Genomic DNA, 14,828 nt, shown 5'->3' with positions numbered 1-14,828 from the left:
GTATCCTTTCCCGTCACAGGACAGAATACGGTGGGAATCCTCCCCTAGGGTAGACAAAGCTTTGACACGCTTATCAAAAAAGATAGCGCTCCCATCCCAAGATACGGCTACCCTCAAGGATCCTGCTGACCGCAAGCAGGAGGTTACCTTGAAGTCCATTTACACACATTCTGGTACGTTACTCAGACCGGCAATTGCGTCGGCCTGGGTTTGTAGTGCTGTAGCAGCATGGACAGATTCTTTATCAGCGGATATTGAGACCCTTGATAAGGATACCATTTTAATGACCCTAGGGCATATAAAAGATGCTGTCTTATATATGAGGGATGCTCAAAGAGACATTAGTTTACTGGGTTCCAGAATAAACGCTATGTCCATTTCTGCTAGGCGAGTTTTATGGACCCAACAGTGGACGGGTGATGCCGACTCAAAGAGGCATATGGAGTTTTTGCCTTACAAGGGTGAGGAATTGTTTGGAGAGGGCCTCTCGGACCTCGTCTCCACAGCTACGGCAGGTAAATCGATTTTTTTTGCCTTATATTCCCTCACAATCTAAGAAAGCGCCTCATTATCAAATGCAGTCCTTTCGTTCAAATAAAAGCAAAAGAGTACGTGGATCGTCCTTTCTTGCAATGGGTAAGGGCAGAGGGAAAAAGCTGCACACCACAGCTAGTTCCCAGGAACAGAAGTCCTCCCCGGCCTCTGCAAAATCCACTGCATGACGCTGGGGCTCCCCTGAGGGAGTCCGCCCCAGTGGGGGCACGTCTTCGACTTTTCAGCCACATCTGGGTTCAATCACAGGTGGATCCCTGGGCAATGGACATTGTTTCCCAGGGATACAAGCTGGAATTCGAAGAGGTGCCTCCTCGCCGGTTTTTCAAATCGGCGCTACCAACTTCTCCCCTGGAAAGGGAGATAGTGTTACATGCGATTCAAAAATTGTGTCTTCAACAAGTGGTGGCCGAGGTTCCCCTGCTTCAGAGAGGGAAGGGGTACTACTCAACCCTGTTTGTGGTCCCAAAACCGGACGGTTCGGTCAGACCCATTTTGAATTTAAAATCCCTGAACCTTTACTTAAAACGGTTCAAGTTCAAGATGGAATCGCTCAGAGCGGTCATCGCCAGCCTGGAAGGGGGGATTTTATGGTATCGCTGGACATAAAGGATGCATACCTGCATGTTCCCATATATCCTCATCAGGCGTACCTGAGATTTGCGGTACAGGATTGTCATTACCAATTTCAGATGTTGCCGTTTGGGCTTTCCACGGCCCCGAGAATTTTCACCAAGGTAATGGCGGAAATGATGGTGCTCCTGCGCAAGCAGGGTGTCACAATTATCCCGTACTTGGACGATCTCCTCATAAAAGCGAGATCACGGGAGAAGTTGCAGAACAGCGTATCCCTTTCACTGAAGGTGTTACAGCGACACGGCTGGATTCTCAATATTCCAAAGTCGCAGCTGAATCCTACGACTCGCCTGCCCTTCTTGGGCATGATTCTGGACACAGAAAAGGGTTTTTCTTCCGATAGAAAAAGCGCAGGAACTCATGACTCTAGTCAAGAACCTGTTGAAGCCAAAACAAGTGTCAGTACATCATTGCACTCAAGTCCTGGGAAAAATGGAGGCGACATACGAAGCCATTCCCTTCGGCAGATTCCATGCAAGGACTTTCCAATAGGACCTATTGGACAAATGGTCCGGGTCACATCTGCACATGCATCAGCGGATCACCCTGTCCCCCAGGGCCAGGGTATCTCTCCTGTGGTGGCTGCAGAGTGCTCACCTTCTAGAGGGCCGCAGGTTCGGCATTCAGGATTGGATCCTGGAGACCACGGACGCGAGCCTCCGAGGTTGGGCAGCAGTCACACAGGGAAGAAATTTCCAAGGCCTTTGGTCAAGTCAAGAGACTTGTCTTCACATCAACATCCTGGAACTAAGGGCCATATACAACGCCCTACGTCAAGCGGAGACCTTACTTCGCGACCGACCAGTTCTGATTCAGTCAGACAACGTCACCGCAGTAGCTCATGTAAACCACCATGCGGCACAAGGAGCAGAGTGGCGATGGCGGAAGCCACCAGAATTCTTCGCTGGGCGGAGAATCATGTAAGCACACTGTCAGCAGTGTTCATTCCGGGAGTGGACAACTGGGAAGCAGACTTCCTCACCAGACACGACCTGCATCCGGGAGAGTGGGGACTTCATCAGGAAGTCTTCGCACAGATTGCAAGTCGGTGGGGTCCCTGTCTGTTCCAAGACTTACCGCGGCTGCGTTTGACGGCATGGCGGTTGAACGCCGGATCCTAGCGGAAAAAGGTATTCCGGATGAGGTCATTCCTACGTTAATAAAGGCTAGGAAGGACGTGACATCTAAACATTATCACCGAATATGGCGAAAATATGTTTCTTGGTGTGAGGCCAGGAATGCTCCTACGGAAGAATTCCATCTAGGCCGTTTTCTTCACTTCCTACAAACTGGAGTGAATTTGGGCCTAAAATTAGGCTCCATTAAAGTTCAGATTTTGGCCTTATCCATTTTCTTTCAAAACGAATTGGCCTCTCTACCTGAAGTACAGACTTTTGTGAAGGGAGTACTGCATATTCAGACTCCTTTTGTGCCTCCGGTGGCGCCTTGGGACCTTAACGTGGTGTTAAGTTTTCTTAAGTCACATTGGTTTGAACCACTTAAAACAGTGGAGTTGAAATATCTCACTTGGAAGGTGGTCATGTTGTTAGCCTTGGCTTCGGCTAGGCAAGTTTCGGAATTAGCGGCTTTATCACATAAAAGCCCCTATCTGGTTTTCCATATGGATAGAGCGGAATTGCGGACCCGTCCTCAATTCCTACCTAAGGTGGTCTCATCCTTTCATATGAACCAACCTATTGTCGTGCCTGTGGCTACACGTGACTTGGAGGATTCCGAGTCCCTTGATGTGGTCAGGGCTTTGAAGATTTACGTGGCCAGAACGGCTAGGATCAGAAAAACAGAAGCACTGTTTGTCCTGTATGCAGCCAACAAGGTTGGCGGCCCTGCTTCAAAGCAGACTATTGCTCGCTGGATCTGTAACATGATTCAGCAGGCGCATTCTACGGCAGGATTGCCGTTACCAAAATCGGTTAAGGCCCATTCCACTAGGAAGGTGGGCTCGTCTTGGGCAGCTGCCCGAGGGGTCTCGGCACTACAGCTGTGTCGAGCTGCTACTTGGTCGGGGTCAAACACCTTTGCAAAGTTCTATAAGTTTGATACCCTGGCTGAGGAGGACCTCCTGTTTGCTCAATCGGTGCTGCAGAGTCATTCGCACTCTCCCGCCCGTTTGGGAGCTTTGGTATAATCCCCATGGTTCTTACGGAGTCCCAGCATCCTCTAGGACAGGCATTCCCAACCACGGTCCTCAAGGCACACTAACAGTGCAGGTTTTAGTGATATCCAGGCTTCAGCACAGGTGACATAATTAGTAGCTCAGTTATTTTGATTTAACCATCTGTGCTGCAGCCTGGATATCACTAAAACCTGCACTGTTGGTGTGCCTTGAGGACCGTGGTTGGGAATGCCTGCTCTAGGACGTTAGAGAAAATAAGATTTTAAACCTACCGGTAAATCTTTTTCTCGTAGTCCGTAGAGGATGCTGGGCGCCCGTCCCAAGTGCGGACTACTTCTGCAAGACTTGTATATAGTTATTGCTTTCATAAGGGTTATGTTATAGTTTCGTCGGTTTTGGACCGATGATATGTTGTTGTTCATACTGGTAACTAGATAGTATATCACAGGTTATACGGTGTGGATGGTGTGGGCTGGTATGAATCTTGCCCTTAGATTAACAAAAATCCTTTCCTCGTACTGTCCGTCTCCTCTGGGCACAGTTTCTCTAACTGGGGTCTGGAGGAGGGGCATAGAGGGAGGAGCCAGTGCACACCCAGATCCAAAGTCTTTCTTAAAGTGCCCATGTCTCCTGCGGAGCCCGTCTATCCCCATGGTCCTTACGGAGTCCCAGCATCCTCTACGGACTACGAGAAAAAGATTTACCGGTAGGTTTAAAATCTTATTATCTCTCTCCAAGGCTTAGTCCATAGACCCCATAATTATTTTTGGTAGTGTACAAACTATATTGTTATCTGCTACTTATCCTTATTCTATGTAGTCAAAATATATTGTTGACAAAAGGTTCTTCATGAATTTTTTTTGTAAAGAGCTAGTTCAGTCCTGTTATGTGGCCTGTGATAACTTACTTTCTCCCTGCTACTCTCATTTCCCTTTCTAGTCACCAGGAAAACTTAATACTGTTGTTTCAATCATCCATGTGCCTGACGCAGTGGTGGGCACAGTGTAGATATTTTTATACCACTGCGCATGGACCCGTGTTAGTCTTGTGACAGCGGTTGCAGTGAGGATTTCTTCACAAAGCGATTGACAGATAAGGATGGTTTGCGGGAAGTAACAGAAATGCAGGCGTGACATGAGCATTATAGGGGCATATCACAGATTGCTACTGCGGTCCCATACATGGTTACAATGGCTCCTGCTTCTTACTTCCTGCGGCCATGCTGTGCGACCAAACTCAGGTTACTTTATGTCAGTGTTCTACCGACGTGCGTCCGGTGGTTGAGTATTTGTACACTAGCGGTGGGTTCAGGGATGCCATCAGTGGTCCTCTCTATACAAATCCTGATGGCCGTGCATTTGCATATTTTCACAAAGACACTGCATACAAATTTGCAGCTGCTGTGGCAATAGCGTATATATCTCTGTTTCAGGCACTTAGATGGTCCTCATCTGTGAATAAGCCTGAATCCTATGGACAATGAAATGCAATTTTGATTAATGAGATATATTTTTCTAAAAGCTATATACTTAAAATATAGGACAGCAAATATATTCCAGATCTGAAGCATTATATAATAATCATGGTACGACATGGCTGAATTTTCCCTGGCAGAACAGTTTAGATGCCATACTTAGAAATCCATGAAACTGTACCTTTTGGGTTGTTTTCCCTTTTTTTCTTACCCACTTATTGCCATTGCTGTTTTAGTTAGGCCCACAGTAAGTGAAACATGATTATTTCCAGTGGTGCCAAGAGTCAGGGGGAGCAGGTATGAATGACCCGGGCACAGGCTGACCCCCCCCCCCCCCCCCCCCTTCCCCTCCTCAAGGACATAAGTATTCTGGCCGACAGGCAACTGTGTCATCTACCCGGTGGTATCTTCGGGAAGATGGAGCCGCACATAGAAATCATAGAAAGTCTTTGCTGTCTAGTGTCCACCGTCATCTTCTCAAATATCACTGGGAAAATGGAGCTGGTCGGGGAGGAGAGACCTGCTTCCAGATCAAGTAAGGTAGGAAGCGGGTTCCCTTCCCCCTGCACCCCTATGTTAAAATGGCATCCCCCTTTGTGGAGCACGCTCGGCGGCCCCACAATTATTTTATCATAGTCACGTCCACTTAAAAAGCCACGCCCCTAGGCCTTTACTGGGGCCTGGCGTGTCTCTCAATGGCCCTGATTATATTAGAACGTTTGCATGAAAACAGCAAGTTTCACACATCCGTATCTTGAAGGTGTCAGGTTGACGTTCTCTTAGATATAAAAATATATAGCTCTCTGCAGACGGATTTTGGCTTGTGTGTTATAAAATACAAATGATCGTAATATAGGCAAAAAAGCCTGGTAATAGCTGTATAAATAATGTTCTAATGTGGTTATTACATAACTAGAAGTTCTGCAGTCTTGTGTATTACGAGGAATAATGCAAGCTGGCACATTTACAGTTCTAGAACAGTTCAGATTAGTTTCTGTAATTGCTTTACTGCAATGGATTTACTTTAAATTGGGCTTCATTTTATTTGATCAAGCTGTGAGAGTTTATGAACTGTTGATAAGATCATTGTTTTACAGGGGATAAGTATTAGATAAATATTTCATTAATTCATTCTGCTACATGCTGGCAGTGTCATTATAAAACCAGCAGAAAGAAGGTTCCATCAGCAACACGCAGTATGATAGCTCCTCTCCCTGGGGACAAATGACATCAGGCATGCTAACGAGAAGCAGTTATTGGTTACTTCAACAATTGGTGGATATGACTTTGTCAAAGAATTGCTTCCTGTCAGTGGCCAGTGCTGGGTACAGTCAGTAGCATACTGAAGTCATAGGAAATATATAGTGATGTTATTGGGCTGTATGTTATAGTGATGCGGCTGCTATGCCAGCCTTTTGTGTATACCAAGAATACCTACCAGATGTCATAATATAGGTGTGACAGTCCTGATGTTAAGTTACTCTAATGACTGCCAGGACTGTTGGTGTGCTTGGCAATATATAGATGTTTTTTTAGGGAAAGGGGAGGGAGTTGGAGCTCTAGGAATGGGGGATGTGACAAATAGCAAAGCAAACAGTCTGGGAACTCCCCTTTTCATTCATGTTCAATGGCTCCAATGCAGAGAGCACACTGTCCCAATTTGAAAGACTGCAATGTTGCATGCCCAATACCCTCTGTGAGGAGGAGATACGTCAAATATTGGAGAGAGATAAGTAGATAGAGATAAAGTATCAACCAATCAGCCTTTAACAGTCATTTTTCAAACACAGCCTGTAAAATGACAGCTAGAATCTGTTTGGTTTGTAGTTATTATCTCTCCACTTTATCTCTCCAAGGTTTGATACATCTTCCCTATGTACTAACTCTTAACTGCCATGTTACAGGCTGTTTTTGAAAAATGACAGAAGCTGGTTGGTTAGTACTTTACCTCTCGCCATGATTTGCTAAATCTCACCCTGATTGTTTTAATCTAGTATAGCAATATGCAATATAGCAATATACTGGTATGCTTCAGGGGCAAGATAGGGGACTTTCTAACCTTCAAAAGAGTCAACGTTACCCTGAATCTCAGTAATCATTGCATTTAATCAAAGCAAGTGACACCTAGCCATATCTCCTAACTGTCCAGGTTTCAACAGGACTGTCCAGATGGTGACTGTCTTATGTTCATCCCGGTTTGGAGCTATTTCACGGTCGTGGGAACTGAAGTCAGATACCACCAATGTGTGTGGCGACAAAATAAATTTTGCTTTGTTAAAAATGGCAGACCAGTAGAGTGATCGTACATACCAGGGACCATGCTCCTAGGGTGTCACAGCCACTCCATAGGTCATGATTCCAAACTCCTAAATACTGGGAGGTATGTCTAGAATAAGATACAAACAGGCGTTCCAAACAGTTGTCACAAGGTATAAGAAACAAATATGACAACAGAGCAGGTAAGGGCTGGTGCAGTAAGGGCTGCCTGTGGCCCATCACTGGCCTAGTGTTTTGAAGACCCCACTTGTTTGGTTTATGAGCATGTCTGCCTTTTACTATGTATTAAATGGCTGCATGTTGTGCGGTATTAGCATAAACAAGTTTAGTTAATGTATTGCTGCCTTAAATACTCCAATAACAAGAGCTTAATCGTTTTAACAGACTACTTTTTGCCATGTAACATTTACCTGCTCTATAAGCTATGTGTAATGTCTGCTCTGGTACTCTGGACATAATATAGTAAATTCCTGAGCTCACATAAATATTTGTATTTCTTAGTAAAGTTTCCAACTTGTGCCTGAATGAAATAAATCATGTTCATTGCTTTTTCTACACAGAATTTCCCAGGACAATGCTGCTTTCAGTAGCAAAAGGCAATTATATCATCAGAGTGAAACATGTAGTCACTATTCCCTTAATAACCATATAAAACCAGAAAGATTAACTACAGTACTATAGAAAAGCAAGTATCTAGTCGCTGTTCATTCTAGAACACATTGGGTTTTTTTGCCAGGTGCCTTCAGCACGTACACCTGTCGGAGTGTGATGGTCTTAGCTGCCAACTGTCCCAGGTTTTGGTCCATTCAATTGTCCCTATTTTCCATGATTGACCCAATGCACGGTACAGGTTCACTTTTTCTGCTTGTTAGACTTATGCATTTATTCACATGTAATCTCGAGCTGGCTATAAAGATTCAGTGTCCAACTGGATGGTTGGAATGAAAATTTGGTAATGTATGGGAGCAAATGACAACTGATCATTTGCTTCAAAATGCTGGAAAACTGAAAAAAAGGTCATTCGGACAAATTGGTTAAATCAAAATGGATTTAACCAAATTTGTCTGACCATTTTTGCCAGTTTTTTTTCAGTGTTTGGGAGCAAATGGTCAATTGTCGTTTGCTCTCATCCACTACCAGATTTTCATTCCAACCAGCCAGATTGGACAGTAAGGAGACTATTCATGTAGCAATGAACACTGTGGAGAAGTTGTCCATGGCAACCAATCAGCTGCTCTGTATAATTTTATAGTATGCAAATGATAAATGTTACTTCATTGCTGATTGGTTGCCATGGAACTTTTCCACTGGCTTACTTCACTGCTTCGTGAATAGACCCCTAAATCTTTATGTGTATGACCAGCTTTACTCTCCAGACTTCATAACATAATATTTATTGAAAGGAGTATTTCAAATGCAAATAAGCGTGTTATAATAAAACTGAGTGAGCATGACATGATGTGGGTCATGTCACACTTGACGTTCTTGGATGCCGTTCTCCGCAGCAATGTGTCCTTGGAAATTAATCCAGACCTCTATTGATTATCCTATTACACAGACTTTTCACCATGAAATTATTACTATTATTACATATTACTAGTTTATATTGTAGTTACCATGTGCATAATAGGAGTAGTGATTCCGTGTGCTTTTCCTAAGACTGTCAGTTTTGGCGCTGGCAATTTCTAAAACAGAAATGCCTATAGTTTCTATATTAGCAGGATAATTGGGAAAAGATGCCTGTATTTTACCAATTTTAACAACATTGCTTTTGAAGCAGACATGGTGGTCACTGTGTCTTTTCTCCATACACCCTAATAGACTGCTAGATGTACATTGTGAAATATACAGTAGCTTGGTATTTATAGACCCAAAATCTCTATGGTTTCAATGCACCCCTAAAATTCCCTCTTACAATAAGGGAGATTTATCAAAGCGTGGAGAGAGATAAAGTACCGACCAATACTCCTCTGATAGGCCCTACACACAGCGCGATCCGCCGCCGAGCTGCCCGACAGCGGATACGACCGGCGGGCAACCTGGCGGCGGGAGGGTAGTGACGGGGAAAGTGACGTTTCTTCACTCCCCCCGTCACCCGGCTCCATAGCAGTGCAGGCAAATATGGACGAGATGGTCCATATTGTCCTGCATGCACAAGCAACAAGGCACCAGCGATGAACGTTCATTGCTGGTGCCTCCACACTGAAAGATATGAACGGTATCTCGTTCATTAATGTACGAGATCGTTCATATCTTTCATTACTATCGCGCAGTGTGTAGGGCCCTTATCTCATTTTTCAAACAGTCTGTAAAATGACAGGAGCTGATTGGTTAGTACTTTATCTCTCTCCATGCTTTCATTAATCTCCTATAAATGTTGCTGATAAGATCAATAGTAACTGACACTTATACCCTGACATAGGAAACTTGCAACGGACAGGGCAGTAGAGAGCCTGGCTGGGCCCAGGTACTTTCCAGGGTGCGTGGCCTAATCACAGGAGGTGTGGTCATGCACCCTTAGAAAAAAATACTGAAAAAATAGTATTTGAAACGCCTCCCTGGCCACACTGCAGCCAAGCACACAGCAGCGTGTGCTGGACTGAGGAGAAGAGCTGCTGCTGCCAGGTAAGGGGGGTGCGGAGGGGTGGTGGTGGAGGAACTGGGCCCTCATTGGGACCTTCCATCAGACCTGGCTTGGGTAATTTGTACCTAACCCCCCTCCCCCCCCCCCTTTCCCCGTCACCACCAGCAAATAAAAGAAAAAGGGTCTAAAATCAGTACTGCCCAAGGAATTTTTGCTTCCTTTAAATCCTGTTTATGTTGACAGTGCTGACATTCTCTATACACAGACCGGACTGTGTACTTTCTTTTTCCGTTTGGACTCATGAGACTTTTTTTTTGGCTTTTTCTTCAGTGTGGACAGATTTCAGTATTTAATTTCCTGTTTTGGGCCAGTTGTCATTGGATACAATTAGTTATACAGATTTGAATTTTGTGCTTTATTTTATCCATTTGGTTATAATTTACTACAATGCTGGAATTGAGAAGAGTTCGGTTTCACGTCTGTAAAACAGGAAAGTATTGGCACATGGCAATGCAGATCTCCTGAAAAACAAGATAAACATGTCCTTAGATACACATCAGTGATTACAATTCATTTACAAACATATATTCTTGGCATTAGTGAGGAAAGACTGTAAAACAGGATGATCTTACAATGTTTTGTTCTTTGGTTAAAAATAGGTACAGTGTTTTTGGCAAGGAAGTTATAGTAAGAAATAGCAGGGGACATTTAGGGGAAGCAACTTCAACCAGTTTTGGTTATTAACGTACCCTTAAAAGGACATGACATGCAAGTCAATTATACTCCGTGACCTGTTTAAGAAAGAATTGCTGTAAATGCCTTAATCCAATGTAATATGTATTATGTGTGCTACTTCACTAATGTACATGTCCTCTGACATCCATACTGTATATGAATAGCTATAAATGAATAAATAGCCACTAACCTTTCAATTACTCTTACTTGGGTGCACATCACTAGTGATGTTCTCTAGATGGGAAAAATGTTCTTTACCACTATACTTGAGGAAGGAGTTCAGTATGATTTACCGATAAACAGGATGCCGGTGGTTAGAAGTCCCCTAACCCTCTTCTGCCCCCTACCCTTACCTAATCCTCCCTTGTGGGTGCCTAAACCTAACCCTCCTGGGTAGTACCTAACCCTCCCTTCCCTGCTGCCTAAACCTAACTCTCCTCGCTTGATGCCTAACCCTAACCTCCCCTTCCATGTGCCTAACCCTAACCTTTCCGGCCCTGCACCCTAACCCCCCATCTCCTGCCTAAACCTAACCCCCCCCCCCCCCCTTCTCTTCCCCACAGTATGAAGCCAGCTCGTCCAGCTGTCAGAACAATCTGGATGCCAGCTGTCAGTATTGTGACACCCGGTATCCCGTGCGGCTTCGTTATCTAGATGCAGGGATTGCGTCCTCCTCTGGGATCCCGAAACCTGTATATTGACCGCCGGGATCCCGTCCGTTGGGAAGCTAACTGCTTCCCTGAGAGAGGACCATACTGTAGTGTTTTTATGCCAATACAATGATTATTTACACTATGTTGTTGTCTCCTTTGTTCACTTGATGTTGAAGTGTGGGGCAAGACTTGGAGCACTGAGGTCCTTCTCCAAGTTATGTGTGGCCCATAGGGGTAAATGTAATAGTCTGTGAACTGCAGCAATCGGCAGGTGTCTTCCAAGTCTGCCAGATGTTTAAAGGGGCAGTCATTTAAAAGGCAAAACCAACCTGTTTATGGCTTTTTAAATGATTACTACTTTAAAACATCATTAAACTTGTTGGGAACTCGCCAGTGCCTGCAGCTCACAGGCTATTACATTTACCCCATAGTCTTTACTCTCCCTATATCGCACCTCTCTAGTACACCTCCTCATAATAATAATAATCATCGTCATCTAGATCTTTTGTATTTTCATGATAATTTAAGGACAAGTTTAAGAAATTGCAGTACATTGCTGTCATTTATGATAATAATGAAATCATTACTTAAACATTTATTAATTAACCTTTTTATATACATGTACTACATTATAGTCTAATTGTATTGGCATATAAAGTATAAACTTTATAGGTCATCTGGTATTTCTATAGTTATATTTTGTCTATAACATAAGAAATGGAGGAAATATGATTTATCTGATAAACGCCTTATTAGAAGAAGTGTATTTGTGCTATAGAGTGTAAGCTTGTGAGCAGGACCCTCTTACCTCTTTGTCTGTTATTATTACACAGTATTGTTTTAGTACAATTTTGTTCCCAAAGGTTAAGCACAATAGAATAGGGTGGCCCTATATAAGTAACAGTTAATGATAAATAAATATTTTCCTCTATGGGGAAGGGGTATGTTTGTGTCAGACACAGTCGTGCAAGTAGAAAAAATGCCTTATAGGTACTCTGTGTGTGCGCGCCAAAAATGGGTGTGGCCAAATGCCACATGGGGCATGGCCAATGAAAATGGGGGCATGTTACACATATGGGGGGAGGGGCAGTTACACATATGACCCCAATAGTGCCAGATACACGTTGCCCCACTGTGCCAGCTATACATTGCCCCACAGTGCCAGCTATACATTGCCCCACAGTGCCAGCTATACATTGCCCCACAGTGCCAGCTATACATTGCCCCACAGTGCCAGCTATACATTGCCCCACAGTGCCAGCTATACGTTGCCCCACTGTGCCAGATATACGTTGCCTCAAAGTGCCAGATATACGTTGCCTCAAAGTGCCAGATATACATTGCCTCACAGTGCCAGATACACATTGCCCCACAGTGCCAGTTACACATTGCCTCATTGTGCCAGATACACAAATGCCCCCAGAGTGCCAGATATACATTGCCTCACAGTGCCAGATATACATTGCCCCAGAGTGCCAGATACAGAAATGCCCCCACTGTGTCAGATATACCTTGCCCCCCAGTGCCAGATATGCCCCCCGTACCAGATACAGAAATGCCCCCAGTGCCAGATATGCCCTCAGTGTCAGATAGCCCCCAGTGCCAGATACACATGTCCCTGCAGTGCCCTATATGGCCACAGTGCCAGATATGTCCCCAGTGCCAGATACACATCAGTGACGTGCGGTGAGCTAAATGACTCGGGAGGCACTGGCTAACCCCAGAGCCAGATTTACATGCAATATATGAGCCAAATGGTGCACATGTCCCCCGCAGTGCCAGATATGCCCCCAGTGCCAGATACACATGTCCCCCCCAGTACCAGATATGCCCCCCAGGGCCAGATACACATGTCCCCCCCAGTGGCAGATATGCCCCCAGGGCCAGATACACATGTCCCCCCAGTGCCAGATATGCCCCCAGTGCCAGATACACATGTCCCCCCAGTGCCAGATATGTCCCCAGTGCCAGGTATACATGCCCCCCCCCCCTCCCCTGCTGCTCACCGCTGCTGTCCTGTGTGTGTTTGAGGGGAGGAGAGCGCAACATGCGCCTCTCCTGCCCCTCAGTCTCCGGCAGCGGTGCGGTGTCTTCCTTCAATTCAGCGCCGATCCGTGAGCCAATCAAAGCTCGCGGTCCGCGAGCTCTAATTGGCTCACGGGCTGGCGCTGAATTGAAGGAAGACACTGAAGGGCAGGAGAGGCGAACACTGCACTCTCCTCCCCTCGCAGCAGCGGCGGTGAGCAGCGGCCCGTCGGCGGTGGGTACGGCGTACCCACGGCTAAATTCTTAAAAGTACACCGTACCCACCCGTACCCGCCCACTTGCACCGCTGGTCAGACATTAAGCATGAGACATTTGCACAAAGGCTTTGGCCACAGAGTCAGACATTCATGTAAATAGTTACCACCATGTGTCTCACTAAGTTACCTTTTTAGAGTAACAGCTAGCATAAGCCCAGACTCTGGCTAGTACAGTATAAATCAGACCATATTTTGTCACAAAGCTGCTAAAGATGGTTTGTTTCTTTGGAATGATGCTGGGATAAGCCTATATACACTTTTTTAAATCTACATGAGGATTAGTGGTAGCATTTGAGGCACCTCAGACTCTTCGGACATGCAACCCCCAGTCATTTGCTTCTTATCCTAAATTCAGCATCTTCATCTCCCCTGTTACTGAGGGTGTGGCGCAGAGCTGTGAGTCCATAGACCAGTTCTACACTCCCAGCTCATCCCATGGGAGAGACTCAGCTTCACAGATAAGAAGTTGCCGACTGCTGCTTCTCCATGTCAGCCACCGGCATCTAGTGTGGAGGCTCCACAGGGAAAAGACACACTGAAATATGTCACCCATTCAGTGCTTAAAGCTCCACCAAAACCTTGGGCTTCAGTTGCTTAGATATAGCACATGCCCTATTTCATGACCTCCCAGTAGTACTTGAATGAGAGAACAGTGGGAAAACTCTCCTTATTTTATGAAGCACCTCATAACCTCATATTGGGCTGTATCCACGAGATGTGTCAAATCACAAGGTTCTTTGAAATCCTATGAGGGATATCCTGTTGGCAGCTGTAGTTTACTGCTGCTAATAGGATCGCTGGGGCTATCCTATTAGCCCCATTGCCAGCGACCTTATCCCCGATGCCGCCAATTATTGGCGTTTATGCTTCACGTGCGTCAGGCAAGAGAAGCATAATTCCAGATAAGCAGCGACCAGAGCCGCGAAAACACGTGATAGGGAACTTCTCCCCAATCCCATGTGTTATTGTGCGATCGCAGGTCCAATTTTGGACATTAACTACAGCCTCTAATTGGATACCACGATAATGACCATTGGTCATTAATCACGATATCTGCCCATTTTTAATGGCCAAAATTGCGTCGGGGCTAATAGGCTGCCACTCTATGACTTCACAGAGTTATTTGTTTAGTTTTTGGGAAGATTTCTTTTTATTTTATTTTTATTTAATTGTTACATTGATTTCTGATAAACTTTCAAATAACTCTTTACTATTCACTTACAGTTATAAGGTGAACTTCAGACCACGGTATGTAACCTCCTACAAAGTTGTCACGGAGCTGGAGTGGAGGTGCTGCCCTGGTTTTAGGGGTACAGATTGCAAGGAAGGACCATCTGATAAGGCAAAGCAAACAGCTGTGCAGACACCTCGACCAAGTGGTGAAAAGAAAGAAAAAGGTGAGAATACCATTATTTTACTTTATTTTTTTTCTTCGCCCTAAGTTTATTGTGGTGGAAAAAATAAAATAATTGTAAGTTAA

At 44.9% G+C, this 14,828-nt stretch overlaps 1 protein-coding gene across 2 annotated transcripts in view; it reads left to right on the top strand.

The window, feature by feature from the left end:
- The window catches only part of EMILIN2 (elastin microfibril interfacer 2), an 84,096-nt gene that overhangs the window by 31,647 nt on the left and 37,621 nt on the right, over positions 1 to 14,828 (top strand). For both annotated transcript variants that reach the window (XM_063923553.1, XM_063923551.1), the window contains one exon: positions 14,573 to 14,745. In XM_063923553.1, the coding sequence (XP_063779623.1) occupies positions 14,573 to 14,745 (173 nt within the window). The remainder of the gene's footprint in view (positions 1 to 14,572; positions 14,746 to 14,828) is intronic.

This window comes from Pseudophryne corroboree, chromosome 5 (genome assembly GCF_028390025.1).
Source record: "Pseudophryne corroboree isolate aPseCor3 chromosome 5, aPseCor3.hap2, whole genome shotgun sequence".
In the NCBI taxonomy this organism is placed as follows: domain Eukaryota; kingdom Metazoa; phylum Chordata; class Amphibia; order Anura; family Myobatrachidae; genus Pseudophryne; species Pseudophryne corroboree.
Note: the sequence above shows the minus strand (reverse complement) of the source record. Positions and strands in the feature narration are given on the sequence as shown.